The following is a 15,072-nucleotide window of genomic DNA, read 5'->3' as shown; positions in this document are numbered from 1 at the left end:
AAATACTTTTCTATCATGCACTCATACACTATGACACATAAGTGCACACTAACTACAAGAGCCTACTATGATTTATTCATTGTTTAAAAACTGTTTGAAGCAGGCAGCACTTAAGTCCACAGTTGAAATGCTGACCTGGTCACCTGTTTCTCCCCCCCCACCCCACCCCTCCTGTCTAGGCCCTGTCTCTCTCTCAAGCACCATGTCAGACACTGTCACTGACTAACCACAGTGGTCTAGTTTTGGTCTTCCACATGGGATTCATTTAAACACATATGCAATTGATATGAAAAATAGCAGTGGGGACAGTTTTAGGTGATCAGAAAAGTGTTGGGGACATGTCCCTGCAGTGCCTACTGTAAGTTATGCCCACGGCTGTGTCGACGGGGGGGGCCGCTTGTGGGGGAGTTTTCTGTTTTGGAGGATGCGCGTGCGTCTAACATACTATTGGGTTTTTACCAACACAGCCATGCTAAAGCTCTGTGAGACAGAGTGAGCTAAACACCTGCTAATGTTCAGTATTTATAGCATCACCATTGTTCAGCTCTTCAGCATGCAAACATGAACTAAACAGCATTAAACACCAGGTACAGCTGAGCTAAAAAAAAAAGAAAGAAAAGGAATCGAGGAATCCTCTTTGAATTTCTGCAGCAAATACAACTTTCACACCGTATCGGGTGGACGGCAGAGCCGGGAAAGATTTCCATGTTATGGTCTTAAGTCCCATTTGTCAGACAACTAAAGAAGGTTGTATGATTACAGTGTTACTTGTGTGGGAGTTAAGAGCACTGTGCATGATTATATTGAACAATAGACTATGAACAGAAGTCTGAAACTCAATTGTGATAACTGTGACATGTCATGGAGTGCTACAAAATGCTACGGCCATTAATAGTTACACATCCAACAGATATTTCAGTGTGGACCAGCAATGTCAACCTGATGGTGGCCCTTGAAGAAAAGCCAGGGCATCACCAGAGTCAGTAGGATTCATCCTTTGGGAGCATCATTGTCTGTGGAAAATGTGATGTCAGTAGCTGCTTATATATATATATATATATATAGTCTTCCACTGACTGATGGTAAAGTTGGCCATGCTGCTAATGTGGCTGACTAACTAACCCTAAGATGATCATTTCTCATTGCAGGTCCATACAGTCTCCTCTACAGCTGAGTGCATTGCACAGATGTAACTGCATAAGCGCTGAAACAGTCAATTAATCAATTAGCGAAACAACAGAAGTTATTTCACTATTGTGATGATCAATTGTTTTTGATAATCATCTGGCAAATATTCAAAACAATCGCTGTTTCCAGCTTCAAGAGGAAGAAGAATCAAGAAACATTGATCGACACATTGATCACCAATAAAAGTTATGTGAGTGATGAGAGTTTTTTCAAAGTTTAGTCATACCTTTTTACTTTGTCTGTCCTTTGCAGGTTCAGAGAAGATGACCGGTACCCAGAGGATGTGCAGGAGCCAACAGTCAGTTCGATTTTAAAAGCTTCATTGTGCAATTATTAACCCAGGATCACACACTGTCACCTGATTTATAACAAAGGGTGTCAAAGGGTAAACTTGGGGCAGATTACAACTCAGTCACCTTTGCAGCCAACATCATTGCACACGTGGTAATTCACAACAACAACAACAGTAACACTGATAGTTGTGTCATGTCTGTTGGTTCACATATATGATCAACTTTCAGTACACCTGCAGAGAGGCAGAGCATTCTGAAAATAAATAAATGGATGAATTCTTAAGATCTATATACACTGTTGCCCATAAAGTTGGAATAATTGGTCAATAGCCCCAATTTAGTTAAAGCCTGAATACACAGTTTGCAAAGGTTAATTGTGGTATAAGTTTCACTGTGATATGTTTGAAAGAGTTTGATCAATAAAGTTGAGAAGATAAACACTTTATTTATCAAGAATAAATCACATTGTCACAATCATTTTATGAGAAGAGGTAAAAAAACACTTTATTCCAACTTTATGGGCAACAGTGTATATACATATATGTATGCCAACTTCTGAAATGCATTTATGTACCAGTCTAAATTGAATTAATGCAGTATATAAATGATAAAAAATATTAAATAATGAAGCAGACTTTGGATAGATTAGATCTATCTGGGGAAACTGACTGCACCTGGTAAGCCTTCCTGGGTGAGAGAGTACACAATGTTCAGTGTCAGCCTGTCAATGATGCTTGCATCATAAACTCACTGAAATGATTCATCTAAATAAACCAAAGGTCAGCCTGAGTCGACGAGTGTTAACATGTTGCAACACCGGAAAAGATAAGTAAAATACAATATAGAATACAACATACAACATTGTATTTCCAAGTCTCATGATAGCTCTACTGTTTAAGATACATGTTACATAATATGTGGTTTTTCCTCTAGATGATGCCAATAGTGTGTCCACCTAAATGAGAGAATTAGGGGCTTTCCGCTCTCATGGAAATATACAATGTAGGCTAAAGGTTTTTGGACATGTGTTAGCTTTGTATCACGTGTCCTTTATGTTCCATCATCATTGAGTGTAATCGCTCGGCTCAAAGTGTCTACTGACTGTGTGTAACCACAAGTGAAGCTGCCCTACTGTACTTTGCAGCATTACATAATTAACACGGAGTTGGAGCTTTTCAGTACACAGTTGTGGATGCTGGTGGAATTTTAATTTCGTCGACTGAAATCCTCAAACTGTTTACTCAACCTTTTTTCATGACCTGACAAGGCGAAAGTATCTCCAAAAAAAATAAAAAGTGTGTGTTCAGCAGACCGGAGCAGAATGCAGGAAAAAACAAGTTGTTTGTAAGGCTCGCCACACCACTCAGAACACCATCAACATGACTTCCTTACATCCTGGTGCCTTATAAATACCAACAACTAGTCTCTTCCTTCAAAGCGCTCATAGAGGGGGGCCTGTGTGTATAATTCACACCAGACTCCAAACCCTTGTAAAGAAGGCATGGAGGGGAACTTTATAATTTTGAAGCACGTGGCAATACAGAATGCAGCCCTAATGGCTGTATTGCTACTGCTGCAATGTGAGGTCTGCTTAATAAAAATGATAATAAAGAAAATAAAAAACAGACCTCCTGGATGCAGCTCCATGGGGCTTCCCAGCAACATATGGAATAATTTAATCTCCCTCTTTACGTTATTGACTACTACGAGAGACCAACCAACAACAGTGGGACGGATGGATCCGGCATCATAAAAACAGGCTCTTGTGACAACACCACACTTCAAAAACAAACTCTTTATTTGAGAAGACACAACACAATCCGTTAAGAACGTTGTCACGCAGATTAATGTTTGGCATTGGAGTCCACGAGTGCTGCCTGCAGTCTTATCCGTCAAAGTATTACATCCCGCCACATATCTTAGAAGGTAAAGAATAGATATATGCTGCTCTATTTCAAAACTTTACATAAACAATGAATACATATTAAGGTGTTCTGTAATAAAGACATTGGCACTCACAGTATTTACTTACTTCTAATAATACACTGTACATTTTCCAAGGTTATACTGCCTGTGCAGAGCAGCACAGTAAAGGCCTCGCATTTTAAACCATGTCACAACCTTTAGCACCGGAGCAGTGAAGAATTGTGCAAAGTGTGCTAGCCTATAAAGCAAAAAAAAACAAAACAGATAAGTGTCCATATGTAAACATTCATTAATATCCATAGAAACATTCATCTGGAGTGTCAGAGAAGAGCAACGATAATGGTTGCTAGTGTTAGGAGCTTTCAACAAGGCGAATGCATAATGTCCACCCTGTCAGCTGTTGTATGAAGAGTTTTCCAAAACTCTTTTTTTTTTTCCAACTTCTGGGTCAAAATCAAACCAAACACACTGTATTCACTAGTGAATATGCACACTGACACATAAGCTCTCCAACATGTCCAAAATCTTACTTAATCCTCAAGTGAATCAGCTAAACTTCTCCACAAAACTTCACTCCTCGCTGCGTCTTTCTCTGCTCACAGGAGGACTGAATGAGTTTTGGAAGACCGTTCACCTGATGACAGTGCTTGTGTTTTGAAAACTGATAGGTCCCGTCCTCACTTTTTTGACCGGCTGACTCGTGTTCGAAGCCATGTTTCACACACACACACCCACACGCCCACACACACACCGGTGACCGATTACGGGTTGATTTAATGCACTAAAATGACCATATATCAGGAAAAGAGGCAGTTTTGGTGTATTGATTGGCGACGGATAATGTTTAATTAACATTAAGACCTTACATTATTCATTGTAAAATATTACTGCACGTGGCATTCAGCCATTTTTAAATAGCCTCGTGATGTAACCACCATTGTGTGTTTTTACTTGAGTATTAGAGGTTTCTACAAGGGGGCAATATGACAGTTAACTCAGTCAGCTGACGTACATTTGTCTGGAGACATCGTTGATACTGTGGTCGCTATCGCTTTAATATCTCTGGGTGTATTGCAAATCAGTGAGCAGGACCACTTTATGGCAGTATTGAATTTTTATATGATCCTTTGCATCAATATGATGAAGTACTTTGATTTGTTAGGTTTTTAAGTTTGCTGGATCAGCCAAAAGCAGGCAGATAATCCTCTCTGGCTGCTATGTCCATGGACAGTTTCTCAATTGGCTTTTTCCACCAACTGTATCACTTCATGCTGTCATATAAAACTACATATGCTGTGAGAGATGATGTTATCCATATTGCCCGCCACTTTAATAAAAAGTAAGATTGCTGGTGTCAGAAACAGTCCAACAGACTTTTTTTTTTTTTTTTTAAGTTCAAAACACATGTTCTTACTTACCACTCATAACGGAGATAGTTTTAGTTGTATGCGCCCAGGTTTTTTTTTTTTTTTTTCTTCAATATATCCCTTCTGGAGACGAATGCAGTGGATGTAAATGGGCAAAATTAACGCTTAATTCTTTTTAGAAAAAAACTTCATGGAGCACATTATAAAGTAAACTAATGAAGTTCTTAAAACAGATTCTGACACATGCTCGCCCTGCAAAACAGGATCATTACATCATGTGATAATACAGGGCCCATACTGCACTTTCGTACTGTAAATTTGCAACGTGGTTTGCAAAGACGTACAGTGTAATGCGGGGCTACTGGGGGTCCTGGGGGTCTGCGGCAAGGTGCCTGTTTGGTGAATCAAGCTCTGGAGACACACATCACAAAAACCTGAGCAAATTCAACCCAAACTATCTGCGCGTCTACACACCTGTAGAGCAGTGGCTCCCAACCTCTTTTACATCTCATATGTCTGTGAGTTGTGTGCTGGGAGCATCTGAGGCAGATTTCCCCTTTGCAAACTGCTCAGGTAAATTTTAATTAAACGCAAAAATGAAAGAAAAAGTCAGATAATGGTGCACAGTCGTGATCATCTCAGATAGGCAGCATCTTCTGACCCACTGGAGGGGTCTGAGTTGGGAGCCACTGCTCAAGAGTTGAATGAGATAGTATGTTTGTTTTTTTTTCTTAATTTGGGTGTTTGGTTAAGCTTTGGTTTTATCCCTGATGTGATTTACTCAGATGTGTCACCCCTGCCTCTGCCTCTGCCTCGTGCTCACACTCCCCCACAGAGATTAAGCATAAAAAAAAAATCAAGAAATAGCACTGCACAAGTTAATGAGACGCGTAGGGACTATTTTCTCTCAGAACTTCATGTATTCGTTCTTCAGTCTGCTCAGCCTGGTGCCGTGGCTGCGGATGATCAGAGACAGGAGCTCGTGTTTGTCCTTCAGCCCCAGAGAAATGTCCAAAGTCTCCTTCAGGACGTCCCGTGTGTGCACTATCATGTTGAGAAAGTCGTCGCTGAGCCGGTGCTCCTCCTTCAGCTCGCTCTCCTGGCTCTGCTTGAATTTCACCTCCAGCTCCAGCAGAGATTTCTCCGAGTTTGTAAACGCCTCGCTTATCTGCGCCGTCTCCCGCCGCAGATACTTCCCGTAGCTGTCCTCCCCATCCAGGTCGTACGAGATGCTTTTCCCGATGCCCTCCAGGACGCGGGCCGAGTCCTCGATCTGCCTCTTGATGATGGTGAAGTCATCCCGGATCACTGCGTCCTGGTCCTCGTCGAGACCGCACTTTCTCTCGTCGGTCATTTTGAAAAGCATCTGGCATTTCTCCGGGTCGTCGTTTTCCTCGTAGTCGCCGTCCGGCACGAAATAATGATGGAAAGTGCCGTTGGACATCTCCGGATGTAGCGGACCGTTGAAAAAGGCTCCGGACGTCGGCAGCGCCAACATCCCGGCGCACAGGAGCAAGTGAAGAAAAGCCATGATGTCCCACAAACACACTCTCAGAGAGGAAATGTTAAGTTTAAACGTTATTTCAGCCAAAACGCTCGACCTGAGGGACTATTTTATTCCAACCCGGCGCAGAAACACGAACATTTCAGTCAGGTTTAAACGTCCAAACTGCGCAGTTTAGTCACTTGAGGCTTGTTTCCCCCCTACTTCCAATATCCTCTTTGTCCAAAAAAAAAACAAAAAACAAAACATATATTGTCACTTCTCTTCTTTTAATCGAGCCTGCCAGCGTCCATCACTGCCAGTGAGCAGGAAAAAACAATGTATGAAAGTTTGTTTTCAGCGTGGTACAACAGTTGTGCGCCCGACTTCGCTCGGTGCCTCAAACGCAACATCTGGACGCCTGAAGTGCCGCGCTTGGCTTTTTGGCTAATAATACCTCTGCGCTACTCTCAAATTACAGCCCCTCCGTCCTTTAAAAGGCTGCATTCAGGCCGAGCGGGCTGCCAGGCGTGCTGTTAGAGCCTCACTCAAACCAGGAAAGACCCAAGTTTGTGTTAATTCACATAACCGTGACAAGCTGGCCCAGATGGTTAAGGAAAAGTTATTGAAAAATACACAAGTGACCACATAAATTTAAAACGTGCAACACAACACCCCTGTAATTACACCCTAGTTGGCTACTTTTATAAAACTTAGGTCTACTGTGATGTTTAATGCCTGATGACATGTGGCAGAAAAGCGGATTCTGTAAATGTCTTTTTATTAGATTATGCTGTTAAGAGTTTCTAATAGTTGTGCACTCCCAATAGTAAAGTGGGCAAAATATTACAGTCAATATAATGTAGGCAATGTACAGAACAGCGCTGCAAACAACAACCTCAATTGATCATGAAGATAAATGGCCAAATGATGAAAAAGATTAGTATTTATCACAGGTTAATATATTACATTAGCCTCCTCCAGTCTGTGACAGAAGCCAATCATTAGGTCCATCATTTCAAGTTCATTTACCCACTGAAGTAAGCAATGTTTAGATACTTTGCTTCACTATTTCAGTTCTCTTGCACCTTAAGGATTCTGTCAGATACTTCACAGATTAAGATTTTACATGCAAATCACAGGATGAGCTCGCAAAATATGATGCATTGCAATAAAGTAACCTGCCCAACAGTATATAAAGTAGTTCATTTGTTCCACCATAACCTGCTACATTAAAATGCTGCTCACAGGTTTAGGCCTCAGTAATAATGATCTGATGGTAAAATGTGTAATGATAGCCTATAAGTCTGATAGAGGTCATCCTGCTGCTGAGTGCTTTTACTTGTGATACTTTAAGTACAATTAGCTGATAATACTCTTTATATTCTGAATGTGTGACTTATAAACTTCTTCCACTACTGTTTACAATGCAGCCTCGTACAAAAACAGACTTACATCTGTTATTTACTCTTAGAAATATCTATTCTTTAAAGAAGAACCAAACCTGACTTTTGGCTACATTCCCCTCCTTTAAAACATATCTAAAATTTGCATTGGATTTTTAAGACTTTTTTTTTTTTAAAGATCTGTAATTCTTTTCTTTTAACAATCTAACAGTGTCAACTATCTAATACAAGGAGTAATGTTGTAAAACATACATGCGGGCTGCAGTGTGGTTGGCAGCACATAGTCAAAAAAACATGTTCACGTCCTCTGACATAGTGGCCACCTGTTTTTTAGTCGCCTGCTGGCATCAAATGACAAGTCCAGTTCAGTTCAAAGGAAACAAAAATACATGCGATGGTCACCTGTTGAGTAAAGTGAGCCGAAATGCTGCGTTTCAGCTTAGACCTATAATTAGCCTAGTTGTTTTTACAGCGCCACACTTTATAACTGTACTTACTCGGGAAATAGAGGGAATGTTATGAAATATGTTCCACTATTGAGAGAACGTGCCATAATATTTAAGTAGAGGCACATTTTATTGTGTTGATCCAATCAATGCCATTCAACTGAAATGATAGCACTTTTTCCAGTTTGCTCAGCTGCTACAGTCACAGAGGTAATGCCCCAAGGGGAGAAAAATTTAATTTTAAATGTGATCTTATATCTCAAGAACCAGCTTGTAAAGAGTGATCTAATTCGCTGAACCCACAATCCCTCTCAACGTGTGCATATCTTTCCAGTGGAAACAACAGTTACGCCATCACCTACCTCTGAGGAGTCCATTTTCCACTGCATGAATTATTGTTCAGGTTGTGACCTGCATAATTTAAGCTTGTGCAGAACAAGTTTAATTGGTAAACTTATTGTTAAAAAACAGGTTTACATCCTCTTATACAAAACAGAAAGTTACACAACGAAGGGTCTTTTATGTGCATCATTCTGATTTAAAATATAGAGAAATGCATCAGCATGACTGTATCTCACCGCAGTAATAAGACTGAGGAACTGAAAGAACATAATTTAATATCTGTGAACAAGTCCTTTTCTCAGTGTCACTGTTTCTTCCAAGTTTCTGGAGATTTTACAATTACATATTTTATACTCTACTACAACAGTAAAAAGATGCACCGCTATGTGTGCAAATCTGCTTTTATTAGAGGCCTGCAGCCAACGCCACTAAAAAGGCAATATACTGTCTGGGACCAGAGTGGCAGCCTGGAGAATCTTTACAGTTGCTGCCCTGTGACATTATTCTGCAGAGGGAATTTCAATGTGGTGTCAGACAAAAAAAAAAAAAGGAACATGGAAAATGAAGTCATGTTATGGGTTTAGGGTGTGTTGCTCTGTTGTGATGTTCAAGTCTTTTGTGGCATGCTTAAATTCGTACTAAATCATTTTGAAGAGGAGAGGAACTCCACCTACTCACATAGGACAGTCTTGTAAAATAAAAAGACCAGCTAGGAATTGCTCCCTCCATTTGCTCTAAAGCTGGAACACAAAACACAATCCACAATTTTCTTTTCTTTGCCAGTTCCCTGCTGTGTGAGCTGCCGGGGCCGCTGTTCTGATCCTCTCACTGTGGAAATTTGAATTCAACAATACATGTTACAACATTTAACAACCTATTTTGTGATAAAGTGCCTCCAAATTTGAGCTAAATTGACCAAACAGGGATTAGATTGTAATTTGGCAAACGTCTGGCTCCCAAGCTGAACTTGACTCAATGTGATGGAGCGATCAGGCTCAAAGAGTTTTTTTTATGTGATTCTGTGAGGGTCATTTATTTTGAAATATTTGGGACAAAGTGAGACTCTGCACTTAACTGTTATTATGCTATTTGAAACCTTGTTACTGGGTTCATATATTTAAGACAGCATGATCATTAATGGATCCACTCACTGTCACGGCTCTGGCAGGTTTTATGCATCAGAAAGCAGAACACAAAGGCCGGGCAGGTGAAACAGAAGTGGGCAGCAGTCAGCAAAGGGAAACAAGTCCAAATGGGAGCAGGCAGGTGGATAAAGAAGGCAAAGATCAAAACTCACAAACGGGCCGGTGGAACAGGAAAAGATGGCAATTGGGCAAAGAGTAAGTGTCTGATTATGGTGAATGACGGACAAGTGTGCCAGCAGGTGAGGATGAATTGTGGGAACCAACTGAGGCCTACTGCTGGTCAGTCAGGGAACGACAGGGTCTGGTTAGAGCCGGAAAGCATGCAGAATGGAATCAAAACTACAGCACAAAATATATAATAGAGCTGTCGCTGTGTCACATACACAAGGAGTGAATCCTGAGACTTAAGTTTGTGAAGAAAATGCACAACAGCACCTCTAACTATGGCCTTCAAAAGTACATTAGAGTTGAATTAACAGCCTTCTGACAGAGTGTAAACTAAATCTGGGCGTTATTCTAGTTCCTGGGTCAACTGGGGAGGACACAACTCAGGAAAACCACAGGTGGAATAAATGCTTGGTGACACGATTCTGGTTGAATTATCTATTCTAGTATTAAGTAAAAGAGAAAAGCATACATGGTTTTACTTATTCTTCTACATGGAATACAGATGCAGAGATCAGTATTCAAGAAATGAATAACATGAATTATGTTTACATAATAATTTTCATTCATACATCACTTTTAAAACAGGCACAAAGTGCTTTAGATGTGAACCAAGATAAAAACATTTCTGAGGACTGGGGCAAATAAAATCAGTCAACTGAATCATAAAGAAATAACATGAGATAAAAGCCCCAACAGCTCCGACCCCGGGCCTTGTCTGCAAAAGCTTGGCCACCTTTACTCTTGAATCAGGACTGAAGAACAGCCAGTAGAGCTCTGCCCGAGGATCTGAAGCTGCACTCTGGCTCATAGGGGAGCAGCAATTCAACAGTGTAGCTGGGAGCTGGACCATGAAGTGCTTTAGAGGTGATCATTAAATCTTAAAATCAGAACTAAAACTGACCTGTAACCAGTGGAGAGGTTAAAACAGGGCTGATATGATCTTGGCTTCTATTATTTGTTAAAAGCAGAGCAGCCTCCCTTTTTTTTACCAGGTGAAGACCTGAGTTTTTTGGCTCAAGCCTGAGAACAGTGGATTACAACAGTCTAACCGAGATGAAATCAAAGCGTGGATGACCTTAGAGATGCCCCTTAATCCATAAAAACATGATTGATGTGTAACTGTCGAACGGCTGTAATTTATTTTTCAGTGGAAGATCACTGTCAAACATCTCACCCAAGTTTCTGGCTGCAGGTTTAATATTTCAACCCCATCATCTACATAACAATGGTACTGGATCCGCTGGCTGGTGGGAGGTGGTTTGAACCTTGAACCTTTCTGTGTGGAGTTTGCATGCTCTCGCTCGCTTGCATGGGTTTTCTTCAGGCACTGCGGTTTTCAAAGACATGCAGGTTAGGTCAATTACTGACTCTAAATTGCCCATAGTGTGAATGGTTGTCTGTCTCTAGGATCCAATAGGACAGAGGTACCCACAGTGTTAAATGCAACCGTCACCAGCATCAGCTGTAAGTAAAAGGTCTTTTCTTACCTTAATGAGAGCAGATTGGGTGCTATGATCTTCACAGAAATGTGTCAAAAACATCAAGTATTCATTAAAAAATAAATTATGAGTCTTCTCTAAAACATTTCATAAAAATTGTAATTTAGAAATAGGTCTAAATTTGACAGGGTCAATTCTTGGTTCTTCAGAAGTAGGTGCACCACTGTGCGCTTAAGGGAGAGCGCTGCTATTTTTAAACCAGGAGCTTTCTTTACATATTTTGAGTATTAGGTACAAAAACTTGGAATTGGTCCAGTAAATTGCTTCAGCAGGCGACAGCAAATGGGCCACAGTGGCTGTAATATGATCCTTTGGGCCAACCTTACTCATCCAAGTACATCCACTCAAAGTATTTGTTTTTGCCACTGACAGGGTTGGATTTTTATGTGAGGTGTGACAACATCTCTGTCTGTCACTGTCAAAACATTGTGGCTCACTTAAATTACATAGACTTTGGATGTCAGGGTGCTGTGCTCTAAGCAAAAGACACATTTGACTTACATAAACAATTTAAAATCATCACAAGATTTTCTTCAACACAAGTTACTGGTCATGTTTGAAATGATTTGATATGACATCAAATTATATGAATGAAATTTGAAATAAATGTGCCATTGATTTTAAAAGTAGAACTTACTCTGTGATTGATTTTAAATGGGAAACTTACTAACTTATGCCCAGACACGCAGTAGTTTGTATATTGTGAAATGTCAGCTGAAAATCCTGCCACACTCACTCAGCCTCACCTAATTAGACATATCTGAAAATCTCAGCTGAAAATGTTTCTGACTACACTTCACAGAGCATTACTTCATTTGAACCCTTATGTCACAGTTGGCTTCAAATTATACCCAGACAGCATACATTGTAACGCTCCCCCCCCTCCCTTTGGCAGTCTGCAGAGCAGCCCCAAGCCAAAGAAATGATGACCCTGCCGATCCAGTCTCCATAGAAGGGTGGCAGTGACATCATACATCATCTGAACTTTTAAAAGTCTATTTGTGCAGCAACTCAGACCCTGTAAAATGGAACACAAAGAGAAATTCCAATATTCATTCTTATCCTTTTTCATTATCAGTTGTTTCTCGCAGTCAGCAAATCTATTGTACTTCCTGACAGATTGTGGGCCAAGGAGGATTTAGATAATACAGCAGGACAGCCAATGGTGAAGATGCATGGCCTAGTCTGAGGAGCCTCAAACTATGAATCTGTAAAGTAAAATGGCCTTTGTATCTGTAAAATTGACTCTCCTATCATTTATTTGTGTATAAAACTGTCTCTGCTAAGGGGAGACGCAGCTAAGTGTGAGGTTCTCTCTTCTTACAGCCGTAACAAATGTTGGCCATCCTGTTGGTTTAGTGTTAGTCTTTTATGTCAGCATAGCTAACAGAATCTGGGCCCTTTCCAGCCTTCACACCACGCTTATGTAACTGCAGTATGCAGAACTAATCATATACCTTATGCACATATGAGCAGATGTGTTGGCATACTGAGGATTATGGTTTTTGATTTCTCCAGGTCTTTTAGCACAATCCAGCTGGGCAGATGTGGGTGGACTTTGTAGAGCATGTACAGTGCTTTATCCATCTTTCTGCTCAGCTAACTAGAAATACACATAGCATCCGTTATTTCTTCGTGCATAACCTTTGCACACAATTTGCATATTTATCCTTTAATTAGCATTATTTCATTGCATCTCCTTCTATTTGGATTTCTGATAGTTTTTTTTATTGCCATATCCATGTATTGAATAGTTCCTTGCATGAAGTTATCCTGTGTAATTATTTGGAGTTTGCAGACACGGAATACATACTTTTTGTATGTATTATTTGTTTATAATTCTTACAAATCTAATACAGTTTACCATGGAAACAAATTTATTCCATCCATATCTATTATTTTTGCCTTTCCATTCCTCGTGTCTGTCTTCCTCTGCTCCAGCAGCTTAGGCTGACAGTATGCCCCCCTCCTCCATAATGAAGTTATTTCATTTCAGCCTGTGATAATGGCCCAAGAACAAATCCATTTGTCTGCACACTCAATGTCCGTGTCATTACAAAAGACATTACAGAATGGTTGGTAATTCAGTTTTACTCACGGAAAGTTGTGTAATGTATTTAAGGAGTTTTCTGTTTGCTGTGTGTGAGTCTCACGTGAACCTCCGTCCAAATTTGCTAATGAGAATCTTCTTGTGATCTGTTCCTCTGTTATGTTTACAAGCCTTTTTTCACTCTGGGGATGTTTATTGCCAGATTAACTTTAACTGTATGATGCATTTGGCAAGTCTATTTTTCAAAACATTAATTACTGTCCTTGAGAGATGTGCAGGATTAAAATAAGAGGTTTCTTGGTATCTCTTGGTAATTTGTGATTGGTAATTGGATGCTCCTGACAGCTGTGAAGAAATTTGATTTGATGCCAGAGCCATTTTTTTAGAGTGTCATTCAATTTAATTATATTTTTCTTATAATTTGTCACAAATGTTGATATAAAGTAGTTTTTTTTTTTAAATGTAACACAATCCCAACGGAATGAATTGTCAGATAAGCCCCTGAAGCTCTGAAGTTTTCATAGACATCAGCCACCAATTATGCAGTTTTATTTGTTGAGGACATAAACACTGGGGGGAAAAAAATATTGCTCATAATATAAATCCATTTTAACATTTTATTTTAAATCTCTTACAGACCCTCCTGATTTTTTGATGTCCTGAGGTCTGAATCAACTGAACCATTTGTCTAAAACTTTCCTTGAGGTGTAGCCTCTGAGGCGTTTCATGAATCAAAAGATGAAAAGAGCGTTTTATAGCGTTACTCGCAGACATTTTTCTTGATGTCAGATATTTGGATCTTTATATGGAATCTTAAAAAACACAACGGTCTAAGATTGCTGTTGAATGCTTTTGACTGAAAGTTTCCAAGTTGTCTGTTTCAAATCATAGTCTTCTTCCCTACGGCCACTGGCAGGCCCCAGTTGCTTTTCAGACTAGCTCATATCCTTTGACTCACTGTGTAAAATGAAGACAATTCTGAGTAATGGACAGCAAATCACGGACTTGTACTGGCACTGTGTCTGTGCACATGTGTGACTCGACTGATCTTTGAGAAACAGGGAATACTTCACCACAGTGAACCGCATGTGAACTTGTCTTAACGCCAGAAAATAACTGGATTTAGGACAGCGGGTGTTTCGTCATTATTTCTTGAGAGACTAATAAGAAATTAAATGCATTCACATTTCAGCATTTTCAAAGAAAATTAAGGTTTCTGTTTGTGGCACTGTCTTTCCAAGTGCTGTATAACATTTAATGGCACATCCTCAGATGCCAAAAATGATTCACCACACATAAAACTGCAATGAAACACAGTCACTGGACTTCATTTATGTGCTCTTCAGGACCAATGACTTCAGTCTGAACACACAATTGCACATTTTGTTCTTGATGAGATCACTCTTAAACCAGCCACATACAGTAGTTAGCGTAGCATTAAAACAAAAGTCTGACATTTAGGCAAATACGCTTGTTTGCTTTCTGGTGAGAGATTAGCACAAAGACTACAAACAGGGGGAAACAGTTAGCCTGGCTCTGTCAAATGGTAACAAAATCAGCCTACTGACATCTCTAAAGCTCACAAATGAACACTTATTTCTCATGTTTTAAATCCTTGCAAAACCCACAAATAAATTGTGAGTGTTTAAAAAGAAATTGCATTTAAAAGACAATAAAAAACAACACAAGTGAGTGGATAAATAGTCACAGATTAAAGGGAAGTTATGTATTTAATTCATTGAAAAACAACAGTCAACAG

General features: G+C 39.9%; 1 protein-coding gene across 1 annotated transcript; it reads right to left on the bottom strand.

The window, feature by feature from the left end:
* Positions 1–3,261: 3,261 nt before the first annotated feature.
* Positions 3,262–6,312, bottom strand: fibinb (fin bud initiation factor b). The gene has a single exon (XM_070835443.1). The coding sequence runs from the start codon at positions 6,303–6,305 to the stop codon at positions 5,682–5,684; it is 624 nt and encodes a 207-aa protein (XP_070691544.1). The 5' UTR covers positions 6,306–6,312; the 3' UTR covers positions 3,262–5,681.
* Positions 6,313–15,072: the final 8,760 nt, after the last annotated feature.

Source organism: Pempheris klunzingeri, chromosome 1, assembly GCF_042242105.1.
Source record: "Pempheris klunzingeri isolate RE-2024b chromosome 1, fPemKlu1.hap1, whole genome shotgun sequence".
Lineage (NCBI taxonomy): Eukaryota > Metazoa > Chordata > Actinopteri > Acropomatiformes > Pempheridae > Pempheris > Pempheris klunzingeri.
Note: the sequence above shows the minus strand (reverse complement) of the source record. Positions and strands in the feature narration are given on the sequence as shown.